The 24,205-nt window shown below is 42.1% G+C and overlaps 3 protein-coding genes across 5 annotated transcripts in view; 2 read left to right on the forward strand and 1 right to left on the reverse strand.

Annotated features, from left to right (window-relative positions):
• Positions 1-3,032: 3,032 nt before the first annotated feature.
• On the forward strand, positions 3,033-8,450 carry LOC148301909 (uncharacterized). Its single transcript, XM_088272533.1, has 2 exons — positions 3,033-3,233; positions 4,341-8,450. Exons 1-2 carry the CDS (start codon positions 3,033-3,035, stop codon positions 8,448-8,450), a joined length of 4,311 nt encoding a protein of 1,436 aa, XP_088128659.1.
• Positions 8,451-13,668: 5,218 nt separating this feature from the next.
• EMC6 (ER membrane protein complex subunit 6) lies at positions 13,669-16,566 on the reverse strand. The gene is made up of 2 exons (XM_088272500.1): positions 16,218-16,566; positions 13,669-13,936 (listed from the first exon to the last, which is right to left on the reverse strand). The coding sequence occupies exons 1-2, from the start codon at positions 16,351-16,353 to the stop codon at positions 13,728-13,730; spliced, it is 345 nt and encodes a 114-aa protein (XP_088128626.1). The 5' UTR covers positions 16,354-16,566; the 3' UTR covers positions 13,669-13,727.
• A 977-nt stretch (positions 16,567-17,543) lies between these two features.
• LOC148301911 (uncharacterized) overlaps positions 17,544-24,205 on the forward strand; it is a 29,615-nt gene continuing 22,953 nt past the window's right edge. The window contains exons 1-3 of one of the 3 annotated variants that reach the window (XM_088272496.1): positions 17,544-17,771; positions 18,279-19,401; positions 23,758-23,906. In XM_088272496.1, the coding sequence (XP_088128622.1) occupies positions 18,345-19,401; positions 23,758-23,906 (1,206 nt within the window). In that variant the 5' untranslated portion in view covers positions 17,544-17,771; positions 18,279-18,344. The remainder of the gene's footprint in view (positions 17,772-18,278; positions 19,402-23,757; positions 23,907-24,205) is intronic. The other 2 variants (XM_088272497.1, XM_088272495.1) reach the window with 2 other exon arrangements.

Genomic DNA, 24,205 nt, shown 5'->3' on the forward strand with positions numbered 1-24,205 from the left:
GAGATCCTCGCTATGAGTCGTTATCCATTTTGTATTTTTAAACTGAATTATAAAAAAACTGTTTGTGCCAAAAGTATTTAAGTAATTATAATGGAATAGAATTAGTAAAAAGGATTTATTAAAATATGCTCTTTATGTAAAAAAATATATATTGTAAAAAAATACTCAATCATTTCCGATTTATCATCGTGCCTTTAATTTTTGCTATTTTTTTAGCATATGTAGGTATCGGCGTATTTTACGAAATATATTAAATTTTCGTAAAATAATACCTCAAGGGAGCTTGCACAGACGTGAATTATGATATGAAAATTGAACATGCTTGGAAATTGGCTGATATGGAAATCTGAGCATCCCAGGGCATTAGTGAGAAGAAATAAGCTTTTTATTCAGCATTTACCGCATGCCCAGATCATCTAAGCTTCTAGAAGCATCTAGGCTTCCTGACAGACAGAGAGTGTGAAACATTATAAAATTGTATCCCGATTTTACTATGAATTTACCATTAAAAGCTTTCAATATACCGGTGACTGCCAATCAAAATAAATACAAGATTGTAAGTCCATCACCAAATTTTCTAGAAGTACCACGGTGTAGGCAGTGAAAGGGATTAGTATTTAGTTAAATTAGTCAGCTAGATCCGATTCCGACTCGACGTTGGCCGGTACACAGACGTCCACAACTCCGACCAGCACAGCAAACAGACACGGAACAGTGCAAAGACATTTATAGAGAATGGTCAGTCATCGCATTTCCAAAATTAATTAATTTTTATTCATCAGAAACTCATCCATATTCTTCCCCATCTATGTTGAGATGTCAAAAAATAACATCAATTCTTTTAGTTTGGAGCGCATCTGGTCGCCGCGCCAGTAGCGGGGATGTACCGGGCGGCGGCGGGCGTTGATGCTTATTCATGAAATTATTGATTGAGGCCGTTGTATGGGTTCTAAAGACCAGTACATTTCCTTATGTGGCTTCCTACATCGCCGTTCATTGACAAATGAAATTAGGTATAGCAAATTTACAGAGCTGAATCGAGAGAATTTGATTATATTTTCAAATTTAAAATAGAGAGATCAGATGTCGTATCGCCTTCGCCAAAAGTGCCATGTCTAAGCTAGAAAAAATCTGGAAAGGCCGGGGTGTGAGTAACAACACCGAGATAAAGCTTGTCAGGAGCTTGGTCCACTTTATTTTTCTCTATGCTGCTGAAACATGGACCATAAAAGCAGAAGAAAGGAGAAAAATCGTCGCTTTCGAAATTTGGTGTTGGAGGCGCATACTCCGAATCCCATGGACAGCTAGACGCACCAACGAGTCCATTTGCCAGAAACTACACTTGGATGGCCTGACTCTGGTCAATGTCTGTACATGATCAGTTATTTGGACACGTTGCGCGTGGCAATGAGGACAGCCTGGAATGACTAGTTGTGATCAGTAGTCTGGAGGGGAAGAGAGGGAGAGGAAGATCCCCACACGATGGACCGATCAAGTTGAGTCAGCAGCAGGTACCTCATTAGTTGGAGCGCTACGTGCAGCGCAGTCAAGAGATAACCGGAGAAGAGTCATTGCTTCTACAAGGGTCACAACTCTCAGTATTGAGGAATAAGACGGAAGTAAAAAAAGTGGTGAAACCTAGATTTGTGAACAAGTATTAGGACCCCAAAGAAGAAATGAATAAATTAGGAACATAACCAGAGTAGCGCATATCATTGCAAGACTCAAGTGACAATGGGCAGGATATGTTGCAAGACAGGACCCCACAAGATGGACCCCTAAAATGTTGATATGGAGATCTTGGGAGAATAAAAGAGGAGTCGGAAGACCTAAAAATAGATGGTCCGACGATATAGCCGATGTGGGGAGTAGTAACTGGCTGCAAACAGCAACTGACTGAAGGAAATGGAAGGATATAGAAGAAGCCTATATCCAGCAGTGGAAGACAGAAGGCTGAGGAAGAAAAATATTTGGACACATTCAAAATGTTGTGAATAAAATAACTGATTAAAGTATAACTGCATAAAAAAAATATAATCCGGTTTTCAGGTGTTTCCAAGTGTGTAAAAATAATCCGGGTTCGGATCTTGTATACAAAAGGTTCTCTGCTAGATAAAAAGCTTTCTGAATCTAATCATAGATGGCTGTTTTGAACCCTATCATGCAACGTCATGAGATTGATCATGAGTGTTACGGACGGATCGCACACCCCGTACGGCGGCCCTGAAAAAGAATTCCAGGCGCCTGGCGGCGAGCGAAACGGTCGCCCGTCGGAATGCGACCCGAAGAAGGGCCTCTATGGATTCTACCGATTTCTCATGTATTTACAGAATGTATTAGATATAAGAAAGAATAAGACAATGTTAATACATAAATGCGCCTAGATGTTAAGTAGTATAAATAGATTACTGATATAGATTACTGATAAAATAAACTTGTAAATTGTAAATTGTAATGTAATAACGAATTGTTGGAACGGCACCGGTACGGTATGAAAGTGTAGCCCGTCCGGTGCCCATTAGAGAGAGACAGAGATATGGCTGTCTCTCTCCCCCGGCCGCTGATTGGCTGTACTTTCCCACTGTCGGGCGGTACGCGATCACGGCCGGGTATATAGAGGGCGCATTTTTTGATAATAAACCAGTTCTGGTGTGACTGTTGAAACCTGTGTTTCATTTCTCCGCTCCCGCTCCTTGGACTACTCGCCGCGCCGCCAGCCTGGACCGCTTCGCCTCATTATACCGATTCACGGACCAGTTTCGGAAAGCCCTTATCAGGGCTATTGAGGTTGACTTGTCGGTCCAGTGCCGCTCTTCCCGGCTCATACATCCATTCACCTCCGTCCGTATCCAGCTTACTCGGTAACTCGGTACGGCGGGGCCGTCTGGAACGTCACCCCTTACAACGGTGGCATAGTTGGGAGATTCCGAAGAAGGCCAGGCGTGTACATTTTTGAGAGTCATCGCACGTAACCCACGCCGGTTACATTTTGGTCCTTCGAGCCGGATCCTTCAACGCAGTCTCCAGCTACGATGCCTGCATCCCTGAGGTCGGGACGCAACGTCGCCATGGAGCCCGAAGAGCAGCGCCGTGAGGAGGATCGGGACTCTGTCAGTTCAGTCCGGACTGATACGAGTAGCGACTTGCGCCGCCAGATGGCGGAGCTAGCCGCCAGCAACGAGAGGCAGTTCCAGCAACTCCGTGAGCTGTTGTCGAAGTGCACAGCAGCTAACGTAAGCTCCCCAGGGGGGGAGGTTATCGCGGGTGTCGAACAATCCACCCACCTACGAACGCGGCAGGACGACGCCGCCAATCAGCCCAGAACGGGATTCAGGACATCGGCCGCAGCTCTACCGGTTCCGGTGTTGGATCCGGAACCTACGCGATTCGCTGGGGAATCGCGGGACGAACTGACCGGCCACAGAGGAGAAGCGCCCGGGGGACATGGCCCGGCGCCTACTGGCAACGCGGAGCCGAGGCGTATGGAAACCTCTGGCTTGCGTTGGCGCGCACCGGACGAACGCGATCGCTACCCGGTACGCGAATGGGTCGACGGAGCTCGACCGGACGAACGGCACCGCAGAGATGATGGAAGAGCAATCTACGCGGAGCCCTCACCCCGAGGCGGGGACTACTTTCGATGGTCGGGGCAGCCGCCGGAGTTGCCCAAGTTCAGCGGAGACCCGAGGGAATGGCGCCGCTTCAACGCGGCATATCTCCAATCTACTGAGAGATGGGGGATAGGGGACGCTGACAACATCGGAAGATTGGCGCGCGCACTGGAAGGGCGTGCGCGTCACATGGTAGCAGGCCTGCTACTGTATCCGCGCAACGTGTCGGAAATATTGCGGACGCTGGAGGACGCCTTCGGCAGCCCGACACTCATCATCGCGCAGATACTGGAAGACGCCCGGAGGATGCCGAGTCTCGCCGACCACCCCGCGGATGAAGCAGTCGTGGATTTTGCGGTTTCGATACGCAACGTCATCACCACCGTGGACGGGATGGACGCTTGCTATCTCGACAACCCGCAGCTGCTAGCGGAGATGGTTGCCAAGATGCCGACGCAACTCCGGTGGGATTGGTTCCGCGATCGCCGCCGCGAGACGAGGAGCAGTATCTACGATCTCGCCGCTTGGCTTGACGAGATCACCGCCGGCATCACGCGCCACGGAGGTCTGTTCAGAATGGTGGCGAGGAACAGAGACAAGGAGCGCGCGGGTCAGCGCGACAAGTGCGCCGAGCCCGCCCGCCGCGAGAACGCTCGACGCGTCGAGCCAAGGAGTCACGTGTTTGCGACGCGCGACACGACGAGTGACAAGGAATGCGTATTTTGTAAGGCCAGCGGGCATAACTTACGCCGATGCAAACGGTTCGAGAAGAAGACCGTGGACGACCGCTGGGAATTTGTGCGGCTGTCCAAACTGTGTTTCCAGTGTTTGGAATCAGGGCACAGGGTGCCCGAGTGTGAAGCAAGAAAGTGTGAAATCTGCCGGAGACACCACAATAGAATCCTGCACTACCGCACGGATGGTGCCGCGGAAGCCGTGAAAAGTGAGGAAGTTGTGGACAATGCGCAGGTGCTGTGGACAAATGACTGTGAGGTCCCGGTCACATTCAAAGTGCTGCCGGTTACTTTGAAGGGACCGCGGGGGACCGCAAAAGTGTTCGCCTTGTTGGACGAGGCTGCGTCTGTGACCCTCCTCGAGGAGGGTGTCGCCCGCGCGATAGGTGCTACGGGGATAGCAAGGAATCTGACGATAAAAGGTGCGACTGGACAAAGCAACACACACAGGTCGCAGCGTGTAACGGTGACCTTGATAAGTGATCACAACGGGGAATTCGAGATCGGGGCGAGGACCATCAAGGACTTGGACCTTGTACACAAAAGTGGCGCGCCCGCGCGGACTGGAGCTCGCGTCATCAGACCGCAGATGCTGATCGGCCTCGATAACGCGTCTCTCATGTTCCCGATCGACACTCCAGTGCTTCGGGAGGATGGTCAGCTGACCATAGTGACCACACTGGGGCCAGTAACGTACGGGGGTACCGTACACCCCAACTTCAATCTGCCAAACAACCGGGTCGAGCAAGGGTTGGACGAGCTATTGAAGAGAAACTTCGCCGTGGAGTCATTGGGCGTCTCCACCGCCGAAAGGAATCGCGCAACCGATAAGCGCGCATTGGAACTCTTGAAGAATACTACAAGACAGCTCCCGTCAGGCCAATGGGAGACCGGGCTATTATGGGCTCGGGACGGAGACGTACTGCCGTGCAATCGCCAGGCAGCCTTGAACAGGCTTCACTCTCTAGAAAGGAAGCTAGGACGTGACGCGGCATTGGCAGCGGCTTACAAGGCCAAGATAAGTGAATATATTGGAAAAGGATATGCTGTGAAGCTCGACCCCGCAGAAGAGAATGTGCACCACCCGAGGGAGTGGTATTTACCTCACTTCGCTGTGAGTAACCCGAACAAGCCGGGTAAGATAAGAGTGGTATTTGACGCTGCCGCCCAGCACCGGGGGACGTCATTGAATGACCACTTACTGACAGGACCAGACCTCCTGTCCTCGCTGTTGGGGAACCTCCTTCGATTCAGGGAAGGGGCCGTGGCGGTAGCCGCAGACATCAAGGAGATGTTTCTGCGAATTAGGATCAATGAAGCTGACCAGCCATCGCAAAGGTTCCTGTGGCGAACGAATAGCCGGGATGAACCCGAAACGTACATGTTGACATCGATGATGTTCGGCGCGAAATGCTCGCCCAGTAGTGCCCAGTTTGTCCGCGACAAGGTCGCCCAAACGTACGCACACGAATTTCCGGCCGCCGCGGCGGCCATACAAGGACGAATGTATATGGATGACTATTTGGATGCGACCGACAGCGAAGAAGCGGCCGCATCCCTCATACATGGCCTGAGGCAGGTGCTCCTAAGGGGAGGCTTTGAGCTCACGAGGTGGGCGTCTAATAAGCCAGGAGTCCTGAAAGGCATTGCGGAAAAGGAAAAGGCGGAAAATGCCATCAGAATAGGAGAAGCAAATACAACGGAAAGAGTCCTGGGTTTAATGTGGAACCCCAGGAGCGACACGTTTCTCTTCGAATATGGGACCGAGATGGCCTCGATCCCCGAGAACCCCACCAAGCGCCAAATGCTGAGCGCGACGATGAGTATTTTTGACCCGGTCGGCTTTATTACGTGCCTCACCGTGCGGTCAAAAATTATCCTACAGGCCGTCTGGCGATCAAAGACGGGCTGGGATGAGACGCTGTTGCCGGAGCACTCTGAGAGATGGTCAGAGTGGCGCCGGCTGATGGAGAACAACGAATGCAGAATACCAAGATGTGTGCTACAGTCTAAAGGGCGACTCGTGACGCTGCACATCTTCTGCGACGCATCTGAACAGGCTTGTTGTGCGATAGCCTACTTTGTGAACGCCGGCGACGCGGCGTTCGTGATGGCCAAATCGAAAGTGGCCCCCCTGAAGCCGCTCTCCATACCGCGCCTAGAGCTACAGGCGGCACTGATGGCGGCACGGATGGCTGCCACCATCAAAAGGGAGAGTCAGGCGAGGATAGTAAGAACGATCTACTGGACGGACTCCAGCACGGTGCTGTGTTGGATACGCAATGATCCTTTGAAATATGCAACGTTCGTGGCCAATCGATTGGGAGAGATCGATGAGTTGACCACGCGTGAAGAATGGAAATGGGTCCCCACAAAGGAAAACCCGGCGGACATTGGAACCCGCGACAAGGGGACCCCTGACCTCTCAAGAGACGGACTGTGGTTTGGGGGCCCGCGTTTCTTGAGGGAGGAAGAGACAGAATGGCCCACAGAGAAAGTTGGGCGAACGAGACCAAGCGCAGAAGCGCTCGAAGAAAAACCGGTTCGACAGTTTGTCGGACACACAAGGAACGAGGAGGCCCTCCCGCAGGTGGAGCGGTTCTCCTCCTGGACCCGGCTGGTGCGCACGACCGCCTGGGTACTACGATTCATCTCCAGATGCCGGCGGCACTCGGTCACAGGACAACCCGGAGGGGGGTTTGAGTTGCGCGCCGCGGAGATGCAGGACGCTGAAAACATGTGGATTAGGAGGTCACAAGAAAGCTCATTTCAAGACGAGCTGCAAATGCTGCGGGAGGGAAAGGGAAGCCCGCCCGGAAGCCGTCTGTACGCCGCGACGCCGTACTTGGACAGCAATGGAATAATACGAATGGGTACACGCCTTAAGGCCGCGTCCGAATTCGCGGCAGGCCTCACTGCCCCACCCGTCCTCGACGGAGCATGCCGATATGTGCGGCTATTGATTGAACATGTCCACAAGAAAGGTGGACATCCAGGAACAGAAAGAACTGTAGCAGACCTACGAACGAAGTATCATATCCTGCGGCTGAGGGACGCCGCTAAGAAAATATCACGGGAATGTCAGACATGTGAGACAGCTCGGAGCAGACCAAGGATCCCACTGATGGGACAGTTGCCCGCATCCCGGCTTGCGTACGGCGCACCGCCCTTTGCGCACTGCGGAGTAGATTTCTTCGGGCCGATAGCCGTGACTGTCGGCCGAAGACGGGAAAAACGTTATGGCGTTCTTTTTACGTGTATGGTTACACGCGCCATCCACCTAGAACTCGCGTCCTCACTGCAAGCGGACTCCACGATAATGGCAGTGAGGCGGATGATTTCCCGGAGAGGGTGCCCCATCGCCCTGTACTCCGACAACGGGACCAATTTCCACGGCGCCGACAAAGAGATGCGCGACGCCGTGACGGAACTACGGAAGGATGGAAAATTGTTGGCGGAGCTGACAATTCGGAACATAAGATGGGAATACATACCGCCATCTTCCCCACACATGGGTGGGGCATGGGAGAGGCTCGTTAGGTCGGTAAAACGAGCTCTCAAGGCGACTTTAAACGAACAGGCTCCGAAGGAGGAGACCCTGAAAACGATACTGGCCGAGGCAGAGTATTCAGTTAACAACCGTCCACTTACACAGGTGACTCTGCAGCCCGAGGAAGCTATACCCCTCACCCCGAACCACCTGCTCATCGGAACCGCTAATGCGCACCCCACGCTGGCGCATTACGACGAAGACGACGAAGGAGCCTGCCTTCGCAAACAGTGGCGGATCGCCCAGAGATCCGCGGATATGTTCTGGCGGCGCTGGCTGCGGGAATATCTCCCAACGTTGGCCCAACGGAAGAAATGGCGCGATCCCGCGCCTCCGATCCAGAAGGACGACATGGTCGTAATTGTCGACCCGAACCTGCCGAGGAACTGTTGGCCGCGGGGAATAGTGACCCGAGCCGACCAAGCAGCAGACGGCCAAGTACGAGTCGTGGAGGTAAAGACCCCTAGGGGGGTCTACACCAGGCCGGCCGCAAAGATCGCGGTAATAAGAAGAGAAGGCGCGCGACCCGTCCCCGAGAATTCAGGTGCAGACTAGCTGCACGGGGGGAGTGTTACGGACGGATCGCACACCCCGTACGGCGGCCCTGAAAAAGAATTCCAGGCGCCTGGCGGCGAGCGAAACGGTCGCCCGTCGGAATGCGACCCGAAGAAGGGCCTCTATGGATTCTACCGATTTCTCATGTATTTACAGAATGTATTAGATATAAGAAAGAATAAGACAATGTTAATACATAAATGCGCCTAGATGTTAAGTAGTATAAATAGATTACTGATATAGATTACTGATAAAATAAACTTGTAAATTGTAAATTGTAATGTAATAACGAATTGTTGGAACGGCACCGGTACGGTATGAAAGTGTAGCCCGTCCGGTGCCCATTAGAGAGAGACAGAGATATGGCTGTCTCTCTCCCCCGGCCGCTGATTGGCTGTACTTTCCCACTGTCGGGCGGTACGCGATCACGGCCGGGTATATAGAGGGCGCATTTTTTGATAATAAACCAGTTCTGGTGTGACTGTTGAAACCTGTGTTTCATTTCTCCGCTCCCGCTCCTTGGACTACTCGCCGCGCCGCCAGCCTGGACCGCTTCGCCTCATTATACCGATTCACGGACCAGTTTCGGAAAGCCCTTATCAGGGCTATTGAGGTTGACTTGTCGGTCCAGTGCCGCTCTTCCCGGCTCATACATCCATTCACCTCCGTCCGTATCCAGCTTACTCGGTAACTCGGTACGGCGGGGCCGTCTGGAACGTCACCCCTTACAACGGTGGCATAGTTGGGAGATTCCGAAGAAGGCCAGGCGTGTACATTTTTGAGAGTCATCGCACGTAACCCACGCCGGTTACAATGAGTATGTATGACTTCCAAAATTTGGGTAGTGTGATTGTCAATCATGGGTACAATGGTGAATGTTTTATGTGTATAAAGTTATCACTTGACCAGCCTATGATAGCTTGGTAGCATGTTTGATTGATGTCCTGATGGGTCGACAATTTGTTATTTGATATATTTTAAAGAAATTGAATAACAAAACATAATAATAATTGATCGGCTTGATAGAAGGATTGCTTGATGGTTTGATGAATTTATATTTTTAATGAAATTTATGTTACAAAACATAATAATGAGAGATTGATTGATTGATGGGTTGATAGTAAAACTGCTTGATGGCCTTGCTTGTTGGCTTAAAAATTTGATGGCATTATGGTCTTGTCCGCCTCCGTAGTGTAATGGTCAGCACGCTCGGCTACCGTTCTGGAGGTTCCGGGTTCGATTCCCAGGGGGGGTAAAATAAATATAAGTGATTTTCACTCTAATATTTATTTAATATTACCCTGGACTGGTATCTGAAGCGGGGGGCTGATCACCTTTCCTTCGTATGTTAACGATCAATATAACACTGTGTTTATATGATGCAGTGCCCTATGCACCATTGGGGTGCGGATAAGGGTTGAAAATGGTTTGATAACTTGCTGATGAGGGTTGAAAGCTTGGTAAATTATTTGTTTGATAGCTTGATAAATAAACAAGGAAGTTACAATATCAAATACATCACAATACCACAAGAAATTGATAAAAAATGTCTGGAATGAAATAAAGCGACAATGAGTTCAACCCTGGATAGAAGATAAGTATCAGGTATTCAAGCATTGTTACGGAGCGATATGAGAGTGAAAATCAGATTTTCCCAAGCATGAAAAAAAATATTAAATTGGATTTGAATTATTTGCCTTATCACGCTGGTCAAGGATGCGTTAATCTATACCCGATGTTTACCATATACTTGTAGATGAAAACTGCATATGTTAAAAGGATTAAAAATTAATGCAATACACTGATTTGTAAAGTACATACCTTTGTATCATACTAAGCATAGAGAGTAATAGAAGGTATGAAGATATGAGCCACTCAGATATGAATCATTCTAACTTTCCCGCTTTCCATATTATGGACTAGGGATGGTAATTTGGATATCTTGAAATGGTTTGTTTCAGGACACATCCTCAACTAGGTGATCGAGAAAGAGGCTGTAGAACTGCGGTGCAGAAGGCAAGAGGGAAACCACTTTATCTCTTACAAAAGCAGTAAAGACACCGGACCAAAGTTAAGAAGAGAATTTAGCTTTGGACAGAGAGCGGTGGAAACTGCTGCATAGTCAAGAGCCTAGCTCTGATCATTCTTCTTCTTTCCATGTTCGGTCCCTAGGTGGAGTATATGGCCAACAAGAGACGTCTCCAAGTCACTCTGCTATGCGCCATCTCCTTGGGTTCCTCCCAGGTCAGTCCGGCATCCCAAAGTTCCACTGAGTATAGTCGGTGAATGGTAATCAGCGGTCTACCGGAGCGCCGGAATCCTCAGGGTTGGAAGAAGAGACACGAGGGGTTGATGCTCTCAGGTGGCATTATAAGGACATGTCCCAACCATGTTCATATTCTCCTCTTCAGGGGTTCCAGTATGAGGGGCTGTTGGGTTCTTGAATCATTTGGGTGTATGAATATTATATATTCATAGAAAAAATATTACATCTCCATGATCTCAAGATACAGTCTGTAATTTCTCATTTCTTCCTCTTTACAAAGGTCATGAACGACAGCTATTGAAAATCTCTTGAAAGGATCTCGTCCTGTTATGTTATCTTTGATAATTTTTGACAGTTCAATGTAGAAGCCAACCTACCATCTACTCGTTCTCACGGAAAATCACCACAGAAGCTCTAAAGCTTAGCAAAAAACAAATAAGGATCCTAAACAGGACCTTTACAGGACGATGCAGACTGATGAAACACATGACAAAAATCTCACTTCATGACTTCCCAGTATGCAGATTTTGTATGGAGGATAACGAAACGCCAATCCACATTCTTTACAATTGTGACGCACTCGCTCACAAACGAAGTCACATCCTTGGAGGACCTCTACTGGACTCCGAGAAAATGAAGCTCCTACCACCAAGACAGGTCGTGAGTTACATGACTCATGTAGGTCTTGGCAGTGAGCTGTAATACAGAGAGAAGTCACAATAGACCTAATATGGTCACAGTGACATAAGGGATGCAAGATCCCTTGACCCCGAAAAAAAAAACCTACCATCACCTCGCTTCTCTGCAGGGGTAGACAGACAAGATATAATGCCACATCATTTCGTCTTTGTAAACATTATTTTCCTCTTCCATATTTACGCACGATGATTATTTTGACATCTGATCTATCTACTTTCAAGTATTTTAAGTACTGCTTATGGTAAATTTTCCTTTGATTCTATTTCCAACTTCATTTGCCTCATATATTTGTTTTAACATTCTTTCTTAACTCATTCATTCCATGTATCTAAACCATCTCAGTACACCTTCCATAATTTTATCAATAATTCTTATTTCAGCCTTGCATTCCATCCTTATTCAGTATTAAAATATCTGTCATACAGTAGAACCCACAAAATCCAAAATAATTGGGGATGTGTCCTGTTCGGATTTGAAAAAGTTCGGATTACATGAGAAATTTATAGACAACATTTTGAGTGTGTCCAAATACTTGTTCACAAATCTGGATTATCTCCAATTACAGGAGTTATTTTTCATATTATTTTTTGACAAGTTTCTTTTCATCTCACCAATAGATGTCTCTAGTGAAGTTCTAGTAAGAACAAGGTTTCTAAACTGGTTCATATATATATAGAACTTCCAAGAATTTGAGTAGTGTGGTTGTCAATAATGGGTAGAATTGGTGAATGTTACACATGTGTAAAGTGATCACTTTAACCAGGCTATGATGGTCGTCAGCCCCGTAAATGCTCAGACTTCCATATTCTTCTTCATCTTTGATGAGATGTCAAAAAATAATAGAAATTTGTAGTACTTAACACTACAGTAGTTATATTATACATGCCTTTTACATTTCACTTTTCATATTTCAATCGACTAACTCTTTACAGAGTTTTTAATTAGGGTAGGCAGTAGGGTTGGGTAAGGATAAGGCATAGTAGGCACTAGTCGTGTTTCTATATGGAACGCGATTAATCCTGCTTTGAACACCTTTGAACATTGTATGACACGTTTCACATTCTGAAGGATGGGGATAACACAGGGGTTGGTTTCTTATACGGCACGGGAAGGGCAAGTCCTAACAGTAGCGGTGTCATAAATACCGCTCATTCCATGATGGTTGAGAGTGAAGAGTAGAACAAGTGTGGTGTTGCGAATAAAATTCTGTTTCATTTCCCCAATAAGGACCGGTACTTGGGGTGAAATCTGCCATCATCCAGTTAATATTGAAAGATTCCACTAAGAAGCGGTGTAATTTCTTTAGAGTTTAAAGACAGTGTACAACATGGGTGGCCAACATTTTCTGTGGCCGGGCCAGATTTTAGAAATGAGATATCCTACCGGGCCGTAAAACAAATTAATTTTATTATTTAAAGCAAATAAGAATCATTGCGTATCAGGCATGTTGGCTTTGTTTTAAATTCCACGAAAAAATAGTTAATAGTCCATTTGTCTTAAAAACTTCTCAGTTCTTCTGTTACTCTTCTCTTCTTTAGTCCAACATCTTTACTTGACTCCATTATGGGTCTTGAAATTGTCAGGATAGTGAAATACTCCCATATATGGGATACGATATGAACTACGAACGATGGAATGTTCTTTTTGTGGTTTTGTGTACACTAAAGGAAAAATGTGTGATTTGCTCCGCGGGCCACAAGTAGACACCCGGCGGGACGCATGCGGCCCGCGGGCCGCGGGTGGCCACCCTTGGTGTACAACTTGTTACTATGTGTATGCAACCTGAGTTTTCTAGCCATTACTACTATCCTCCATTTCTCCTCACTATTCCTCCTCCAATTCTTTTCCCATAAGCTTAATATGTGTCAACACTCCTGTATCCCATCAAATATTTTTCAAAGGTAATTCCAAGAACATGCAGCACAGGACTGATCGCCTTACCTTCGTATGATTAACGATCAAGTTAACACCGCGTTAATTCTATCCAGTGCTTTGTGTACCATTTGGGTGCGGATAGATGTGAAAAAAATACTTTGATTGTGTAAATATTATGTTAAAAAATAATAAAAACGTATGTAAACAGATCTCCACCAACAAGACACATAAGGTGACTTGGTGAGTGACACTGCAAAAAATAAGATGCTAATTATGTTTATGAATGTGTATTATGTATTTACATGTATATTAAACAAATTGATAAAATAAATCAAATAAAATAAAATATAATTTCAAACACAAAAATAAAATAAGAGCTCCTTACAAATAGAATATATTATTAAATTTAAAAAATAGTTACAAGAAACTCAATTAGATTAATATACATGAACCATTCCATATATAAAGGTCCAAAACAGGACGTATGTGAACAACGCTCCGAAGAATCCATTGGTGAGTAGACCCCGTCTGGAGATGAAGAATTTTTGCCAATTACTTCCGGCCTTTAGAAGTAGAAGAGCCCACAAACTGACAACTGAGAAGATATAAAATCCAAATCCGTAGAAACTAGTCAGTCCAAGCAAACCTGGAAAGAAAATATTTATTTATTTATTTTAACTTCATGCACAGAAAAGAAATAAGTACATTATATAGTCCGCCTCTGTAGTGTAATGGTCAGCACGCTCGGCTACCGTACTGAAGGTCCCAGGTTTGATTCCCAGGGGGGGTCAAATAAATATAAGTGATTTTTTCACTCTTATATTTATTCAATATTACCTTGGACTGGTACCGGAAGCGGAAGGCTGATCACCTTTCCTTCATGTGTTAACGATCAAGATAACACTGCGTTTATATGATGCAGTGCCCTATGCACCATTGGGGTGCGGATAAGGGTTTGAATGACATTATATAGCTGATATAGCTGTTTGCAATCAGATAGCTGTTTTCAATAGTACTTGAACATTAAAAAAAAACATAAATTTTAAATTGATGATAACAAGGAAGACAAAGGAAAAAGGGAGTTTAGGGAAGGAGGTAGAGGGAAAAATTAAAGGATGAGGTTTGATGGACAGTTAGGATTCTAATCATAGATAGTATTAATCTTCATTTAACATATCGCTCACTCCTTTCAAGAACGTCATAAATCAAAATTTGTCAATTTTCAGTTGTGCATGTTTTCGGAATGCCCAGAAAATATACTATATCCCAGCAAAAGAGGCATATTTTTAACTTAATATTTACCCGCTACAGGGCAAAAAATGATGTTTTTGCATTTTTAAGAAAATGTATTGTTCAATTATTTTCTTAAATAAACTTAATATTTTTCAAATGGAGAAAAAACCTTCAGGTTTTACCTAAAAAAACTGTTGCACAGTAAAACGTTCAATAAGTGGCTTAATATTTATTTTTAATACATTGTGTTATATTTTCATACTTTAAAAACGTTCTCCTGAAAAATCAAGTTTTTTGATTTATGACGTTCTTGAAAGGAGTGAGCGATATGTGCAATTTTGTAATTGGAATATTACAATTACCTGTTTTATTTGTTATTCATTATTGTAAATGTATTTATGTCAATGTTCTGTTGAATTTCTAAATAAATAAAATAAAATAAAATAAATTGTAATGTCTGAGACGTTTCTTAAACTTTGGTTGACTGCCAACTACGAGATAATTCGTAGATTGCGTTCTTTGCGTCCTAACGCTGACTAGAAGTTATCTCTTACTGTGTTTACTTGCCATATTCCTGCAGCTACCATCTAATTAAGAACAGTGTCCGTCGATGGTTGCTTAACATTGGAAGGGACAAGGTAGAAAGTGAATTGATTAAAGTCCAGGTGTAATTATCACATTGAAAAACCTAAAACTATAAATTATTTTTGTATCTCCTGTATGTTATGTTTATAATCTAATCATTAAAAAAAATATTATTAAAAAATAAAAAAAATAAAAACATAAATTTTGTATTACCATGTTAGTATTCGGCTCAACACAGGCCATGCCTAAAGAGCCGTAATACGTAAGTATAATAAATGTATATATGAAATGAATATGTATATTGAATGTATCTATGTATTACGAAATAAATAAAATAAATAAATAAATAAATAAATTCCTAGTACATCAATGCTAATATGGATAGATGGCTTATGGGAAGAGAACAAAAAATCAATGCTGGCTTACATGAACAGAAAATTCATTAATAAATGAACAGAAAATAAAAGCCGCTTATGGGATTGAGGCAAGAGCAGATACTGCCAGAACAAAATCTCGACTTCGAACCTCCGAAATGAAGACTCTCCGATCCATAACGGGAAACACATTGCGAGACCGAGTAAGAAATACCGACATCCGGAGAATGTGTAAGATGGAGGATATCGTGAGGTGGGGACGACAATGAAGGCGATACTGGAATGAACATATAAACCGAATGTCAGAAGACAGACTTCCACGTATCGCCCTTCAACGAAACCCTGAAGGATGCAGACCCCCAGGCAAACCTCCGAAAAGATGGAAAGACAGCTGGGAGTCAAATTTCCAAGAGCAACATGCGGAGGCACAAACAGATCCCTAGGATCTACAAAAAGAAGAAGAAGAAAATAAAATTAAGTACTATATTAGAGTTTTTAAAAATATTATATGACTAAATGAAATTGACTTTTTGGACTGGAACTCGGAAAATTGCCGTGGCAGTCAAAGTATTGAAAGTTGTTAGAGAGGGTGCATTTTTTTTACAAGGAGAGGTAGTTCATTCCATAGTCTGGCCGCTTGGACAGAGAAGGAATTACTAAAGAATGAATACTGATAACTGATTGTCAATGATCACGGGACATTTTTACGAAAATCCGAAACTAAATTGTACATACCAGCAGTTCCACCAGATAAGGCCGCCATCGACGTTCGACAGTATTCAACTACCGCAGCATTATTTCTCAATCCCATTTCGCTGTACGCGAATACTTCGCCAGATTTTGAAGGTTTGACCCTAATGCCGCCCACCATTTTCCCTTTTCTTAATTCTTTATTGAAAATATGAAAATTGAAATGTCAAAGTCAAAAAAAATGCTGTCAAATAGAACACAGAAACGAGTCGTTTGTCCAAAGATTACATACTAGAACGTTCGTCGTTCATGAGCTGATCGTTCGGATCGGATAGATGAAGTAACCGAATGAACCGGGTCGTAACTGTTTAGGGATTTGAAAATGATTTCATACTTATTTAGCGAGTGTTTTTGCCTAGGATTTTCACCCATGAATAACATTAAATAATAGTAACTTCAAACACAAATAATAAATCCACTCACGAGTAAACAATATAACTTTGAATAAAGTTGAAGCCTAAGTAGGACCGTGATAATCGGAGTGTATGTCAGGACAGATGAGTGTGGTGTTCCATCCTCTCATCCTACCCGTGCAGGGAAACTGCGTGGTGGTAGAAGTAGTGATTTTTCACTCTGATGTGTATTTAATATTGCCCTAGAATGGCTACCTAAAATGCAATACTGATCACCTTGCTTTGATGTATTTAATGAAAAAGAAAACACCGCTTCGATACGATGCACCATTGGGTGCGAATAAGGGTTAAACGAAGTGAAGGTTCACGATACCCAATGTTATCGTATTCGGAAATTTATTATTTGTTGATTTCAAAATTGAACGGCTAAATTGAATAGGGTTGTAAAAAGATCCGGATTTACTCGACACTATCACCACCAAACGTCAAAAGAAAAAACAAATTCGCCTTGTTTTGATGTATTACTGCCACCTGTGGATTTAAATAATAGCTTTATTGTCATGAGTGAAAAAGTAGGAATCTATAAGTTTAAATATTATAATTATTGGATTGTTTAAAATAATTGCAAACAATTTAGTTATGTTCCAAAGCATTTATTCATCTAAAAACCGTTAAAAATTAAAGGCAAAAAACCAATACTTTTTAACACAATTTTCTATCATCAAGTGCGGAATAATAAATGAGTTCACATAACCTCATATTTTTTTGAAGAAACAGCAAATATAACATGTATCCTGGATTGTATATGTTGAAATTTCATGAACAGTGATGTAGTTTGTTATGCTTTTGTTATCAAGTAATGAGTTTATATTTTAAGTTTTAAAAAAATTGTGGTGGTATAAAAAGTTGGCGGGAAAAATAAATAACGGAATGTCGGTAAAGCAGCTCCGTGAATGCCGATGTCCGACGAGCCGTCGTTTGTTCGTGCTTGTGTCATTGAACGTTTGAACTTAATTTCGCTTAATGTCACGAATTAACACCGAATCCCCGTGTCTGTTATCTGTTTTTATGTAAAACTACCGGTGAAACGCGGGTAAGTTTCATTATTTGGGGCACATCTAATTATATCGTCGCGAAAACCTCGCTCGAAAAATTTTGTTCCCATGGCGTGCAGTACGTACAGTGAGTGAGTGCGATTTCGTAGAAAGTTTTTAGCAAATATTTTTGCCGATACGGAAAGAGCGTACACATTTCGCTCAGATTCTATTTCCACCGTGTTCCTGGAGTCTAGAAAACCACTGTGTTTATTTTTAAGTCATCTCCGATGCAATATAATGCACTTCTTTAGTTCCTATTTTAGCACCCATAACAGAAGTCAATTTGGCCTCCCATTTTGTTTGTCGGTCGTTTTCGGCGCGTTGTGCCTTATTCTCGCGGATAAACAGATGCGGTCGAGTCTCGTACATAAATTATTAGCTCAGCTGCGGTTATTTATGTTTTTTTTCACAATTTGATTAGAAATAAAACGATTTTTTGTTTCGATCTTAGTACGACACATTGTCTCTCAATCCGGTAATTTATCAATGATTATACCTTCGATATTGTATCCTGAGCTTATTTTTAGACGTCAATGTAATCTAGTTACATATTATATAGAAGAATATTAATTTAACTTGTATATTATTGTTTTCAGGAGTACAAAAAGTCGCCTGTTAGATATAAGATTACACTTGACATGGTAGAATGATTTGACATAAATATGGCTACCGAAAATCAGGATACACTGATTAACGATCAATCGAATACCGTATCCACACGTGAAAAGTTGATTACGGATGTCCCTGAGAACTCAAATATATTTAACGAATCTATATCAGAGTCATTCGACATTTCTAATTCCGAATCTTCGCTACTGGACGATGCCAAAGAAGAACTGAAAAATGCTAAACCTAAATCTGGTAAAAAGTCTCAACTAGAAAGGCAGCTAGAGACGAATTTGACTCCTAAAATAACGGGTTACGGTAATTCTTCATCGAGCCCCCCGAATACTAGTCGCTATGGACGAGCCAGAAAACACAAAACGATAACAGATTTTTACCCGACTGACGTTGCGTTTCATTTGAAGTTATCGAGATCTCCTAAATCGCCTTCAAAATCACCTAACAAATCTGTTAAAAAAGTTTCACCGATCATTGACAAAACGCCACCAAAAATCCAATCCTCTCCATCGACGCAAACTTCCCCGCAGTTAAATACGAGCCAACCCCTCTCGCCTTGCGACGATTTCACCCCAAACGTCGAGACTAAAGTCCTGCACACTCCGTGGAATGAAAGCCCCTCTAAAGTTCCTTTAAAAGTATACGTCCGGAAAGATCTGATCCAAAGGAAACAAAATGAGAAAGAGGAAAAGCCTAGTTTGATGTTGAACATGTTCCCCCCGGCGAAATCGGAACCTCTGTTTTCCAGCAAATGTTCCAACACTATAAACCTTCCGAAGAAATTATCCGAAAATGGTCCTAAACTCCTGTGCTTGAAGAAAGAAAACTCCCCCAAAGAGAAGAGGGTTTATAAGGCGAAGACCAAGAAGTCCCTGAAGACTGAAGTGATTGAAATTGACAAAAGTGCCGTTACGATAGAAAACATTCCGCCCGTGGTTGAAAACGGTGCAGTGGTCAGCGATGCGAGTGCTCTGGAGGATGAAGCCAACTCCAAGTGGAAATTGGGCGACCTAGCTTGGGCCAGAGTCGGTTCTCATCCATTCTGGCCTTGCCTGATAACGAGAGACCCGGTCTGTTCCAGATTTGTCAGGAAGAAAAGTAAGAATTTATTTTATTCATTGATTCGGCATTCACTTTGTCATAAAATCTATCCATTTTTAATTCATGTTTTACTTGGTAAATACCAGTATTTCTTGCGCTTGTGCGCTACGCGGAATTTTACCGTCCGGCAGTCCGGTTTTTTTAAAATAAAAGTGACCACGGCAGTTTAGCGTGATCGAATTTACGCGCACCATGATCACGCACTGATCCGCAGAAACGCGGCCAAAAGCACAAGCCAATCATCTGTTTTATCATGCTAACTGTGCTGCCAGACAGTAAAATTCCGTGTAGTGCACAAGCACCCTAAGGACGGGACAGGTACTTCGACCTTTTTTTTATTGGGTATTAATATATCTAAAATTAAACAAGGTTATTAGATGCAATTCTACTTTTATTTACATATATATGATAATATGTGACGCGTTTCGTCTTATTACACACATTATCAAACACTTTGAGTTTTTGATAATATCTTAATAAGAAGAAACGCGTCACATATTATCATATATATGTATATAAAAGTAGAATTCAATCCAATAACCTTTTTTTAATTTTGGTTAAATTACCCAAAAATTTAAAATGGCATTCAACAAACTGTCTGCAGGTACAAAAAAATTAATATTTCTATTGGGTGGATTGATGCTTAAGGACGGGAAGGGTATTTTTACTCTCTGCGCCGTCCTTATTTCAAAGTCAGAAAATAAGGAATTATTTAATGTTTTATGTGAATATTATGTACCAATCTCTTTGTAAAGGTCTAAACTATATGTACACAATTATCGAATCTCATCGACAGCGCTGCGCAAGAGTAAACAACACCCGCTCTTAGTGTGTTAAAATTTATTGTGACATGTCGCTCACTCCTTTCAAGAACGTCATAAATCAAAAAACTTGATTTTTCAGGAGAACACTTTCAAAGCTTAAAAATATAATACAATGTATTAAAAATAAATATCAAGCCACTTATTAAACTTTTTACTGTGCAACAGATCTTTTTAGGTAAAACCTGAAGGTTCTTTCTCCATTTAAAAAATATTTAATATATTTAAAAATATAATTGAACAATACCATTTCATCAAAATGCAAAAACAACACTTTCTGCCCTGTAGCGGGTAAATATTAAGTTAAAAATATGCCTCTTTTGCTGGGATATAGTATATTTTCTGGGCATTCCGAAAACGTGCACAACTGAAAATTGACAATTTTTGATTTATGACATTCTTGAAAGGAGTGAGCGATATGTTTAGATGCATTCCGCATCATTTTCAAACACAGTATATGAAACTAAGTCTAAATTTTAGAGTTGTGTCCTTAGGATGTTGAAGGTTGAAGAAAAATAATAAAACACGTCCTACCCCCTCTTCAATATATAATTATAAATTAACTATGAAGAAGATTTTTTTCTGATTTGAAATTGTTCATTTTTACATGTGTATTAACTATAAAGCGCCGGAACAATATTTTCATTTTGACTAATTTTAAATAACCATTTACTTTTCAATTGCCCTAGATAGCCCCGTTAACTTATCACATTGATATGTGTGGGTGTGTGTATTGTCTGTATTAGTAGCGTTAAACATTGTATATCACTTTCGTAATGCATGTTAAAAATGATTTGTCGGCAAGGCACTATTACAAATGCGCCGGCAGTGCACAGGGATATGTTATCTTCATTGTTCTAGCGCACAATTTGGTCTTACGAAGTTATTCTGTCTTGCTCATATCACCCTCCCGAGGGATGGAAAGATTCACATATCATGGTAGTACAGAATTGAGTGCCAACTAAATTTTGCACGATAACTCATATGCCCTTGCGCTCGGAGGTATAGAAGATAGTTCGGCAATAGTCCTAGCGGAAACCTGTCTCTATATAAAAAAATACTGGATGCTAGCACATTGTTTACGGGAAAAGCTTAAAAGCGTCTTTTGCATACTGTTTGTAGAGAGTGGGAGACACTTATAAGAGTTCTATTTGCTTACTTTTGTCGGACGGCAGACTGGAGAGTGTGATTAGGGTCGGGGTTGATGAAAAACCCTCCGACAACAATGTGCCAAAATAAATTAAGATTTTTTATAAAAAAAATACTGCATGTAAAAATCGAATTGCAGATATTGGTAAATTTAAATTGCGAGGGACAAGTATTGCATTGCACGTGTGCACATTCTGAGAGATTGTGTGTTTAGAACCGAAGTATATAACTCATTAACGTCTGAGGCATTTCTATGCTAATATTGATATTCTTTATACTACTACATTTTTGTCGGGCTGTTTTTTCATCAACCCTGAACCTAATTATACTCAGACAGTCTGCCGCCCGACCCTCAGTATACTAATCACAAGTAATCACAAGTAACCGCAACACCCAATTCCCATTTGTACAATGTTTTTTGTTGTCTCTCGCGCTCTACCAAAAGTAAGCAAACAGAACTCTTACAGACGTCTCCCGCTCTACCAACAGTATGTAAAATATGCTTTTAAGCATTTCGCGCAAATAATGTGCTGTATCTCATATTAGGCTTTGAACATTACTGACATTATCATCAATAGTAATAATAATTTTTATCTTTATAAAAAACAGGATTTTGCGCATTTAAGATAAAATGGTAATAAAAATTTGAATAACAAATGAGTCTTACTGACACCGATTCATAAATATTATACACATATATTTTCGCAAATGTGAAAATCACCCAGAATTGTGGTTTATTTTTTTGCAAAAAATACACGGGATGTAATACTTTGGCGTATATCAGCTTTGGAATAAATCCAAGTCCATATATTAGGTCTACCGGAAAGTTCTGTCTGTTTTTAGAGCAAAACAAAATATTAAATTTTTCATACAGGGCGTCCGGTGGCAGAATTAGGATTTCAAATTTGAATAAAAAATAAACTGCAAAGGATGAACCTTTGTTTTTAAAACTATTACAATGAAGAGAATTTCTAAATGTAGACCGTCACGTCGGACACACTCTTGGAATCTGGGCTCGGTATTCCGTGCCACTCGTTAGAGAAGTGACATCGGGATGCCATTAACTTCGCGAACGATATTTTCTTTTAGTGCAGAGATGTCAAGGGATCAGATTCATACACTTTACCATGCAAACGACACACGGCCGGAGCCTAACCGGTACTACCTGTGACCTTTCCCATGACCATTAACTCTTCAAAACTATTATCGTTTCTTCTGGCAATGTGTCCGAAATAAACAAAGAAATTTTTTCATTCCCTATAAAGATTTTAGATAAATTTAATGTGAATTCTTTTCAATCTACAAATTGGCCAGTTAGCAGAAATTAAATTGAACATAAAAATTAACAATATTTAAATATATAGCATTACTGGGCATGCTGTATTTCGCAGATATTTGAAATGATGTCATCTCCACAATTACATTTATGAGTAACAGAAACATTTATATGGCTAACGGAAACATTCTATCCCATTAAACGTTGCCTATAAGAAGTTGCGAGGGCCAATACTGTTATGAATAAATGAAATGACCAAAAATGTATACGTTGTGGCTTACCGAAGGATACATTTTTTTGTTTGTTTGAATATTACAATGTAATAAATAATTGTTAATTTTTTACTGTTTTTACTCAATTTAAAATAAACCAATTTACTTTCGGTTGTCTCGTAACTTTTATTCTCTTATTATTTATTGTAATTTACAATACCTAATTTAATCGGCAATGTGTATTAATAATTATCATTGATATCTTAAGATGTTTCCAATAAAACGATTTTATTTTTTATTTTCATTTATTTAATACAGTAAAAAAAATTATACAATTTCTATACATTTCTACTTTATACAATATTATGATTTTGACTGCGGTGAGCCTCGCCAAAAAAAAGACTGAGCTCTTGTGCTTGGAGAGGGACTTTTTTGTTTTTTCTTTCAGAGTATCATGTTATACATTATTTTAAAAACATTACCGGGGAATGTATATTTTTATACGGTGTGAGGGAGTTACCTTGTTTAGTTTTCTATTTTATAGTCTGTATATGTTTAATATGTTCGTTAAGGTGGAGACTGACCGGAGCATTTCGTCTTAACATAACGTTGTAACATCGCTCACGGCGAGCATCAGCGAGCATCCGAAACTATGGATGTAGCGCTCAGCTCGCTGTACTGACTATACGAATGCTTGTATCGTAACGTGTTACGTTACGACGAAATGCTCCGGTCAGTCTCCACCTTTAAGTTTCTTTTTTAGAGTGTTTGTGTCTTTATATTTTTAATTTCTAAAAGGAGGCTGTTAGAAGATTTTTATTCCTAAGTACATGTAATTTTGTGGGTACTGTTTTGTGTTGCATTATATATTATATATATAATTGTATGTTTTCAGCACATGGTCGATCGCTGATTCCTGTGGAAATATTACACGTCACTTTTTTTGCCGACTGCGGAAGGCGGAGCTGGCTACTTTCCAATTTCCTCATGAAGTTTGAAGGCCTAGACCACTTAAATATGACCAAAATGGAATTGACTCCGGAGGTATGATTCTAGATATGTTCTGATATATAGCAGGACCTCTATAACCCAAACTTCTTATCCTCCGTTCGGAATAGTGGAGTGTTCGGATTACAGTATTCTACCCTCACCCATTTGAAATAATCATTTGTGTAGTAAATTACCATGGCTCTGTCCCTCGTGTGCTTAAAATCTATATACACGCAACCCTATTCGTTAAACGTGATTTTCAATGACAATAAGTATAAATTTAAAATAACTTATGATAAAAAATAAAATAAAAAATTAAATGAAACTCCTGTAATTGGAGATAATCCAGATTT

The sequence above is a fragment of the Brachycentrus maculatus genome, unplaced genomic scaffold, assembly GCF_059751285.1.
Source record: "Brachycentrus maculatus isolate JH-2025_06_01 unplaced genomic scaffold, ASM5975128v1 h1tg000503l, whole genome shotgun sequence".
Taxonomy (NCBI): domain Eukaryota; kingdom Metazoa; phylum Arthropoda; class Insecta; order Trichoptera; family Brachycentridae; genus Brachycentrus; species Brachycentrus maculatus.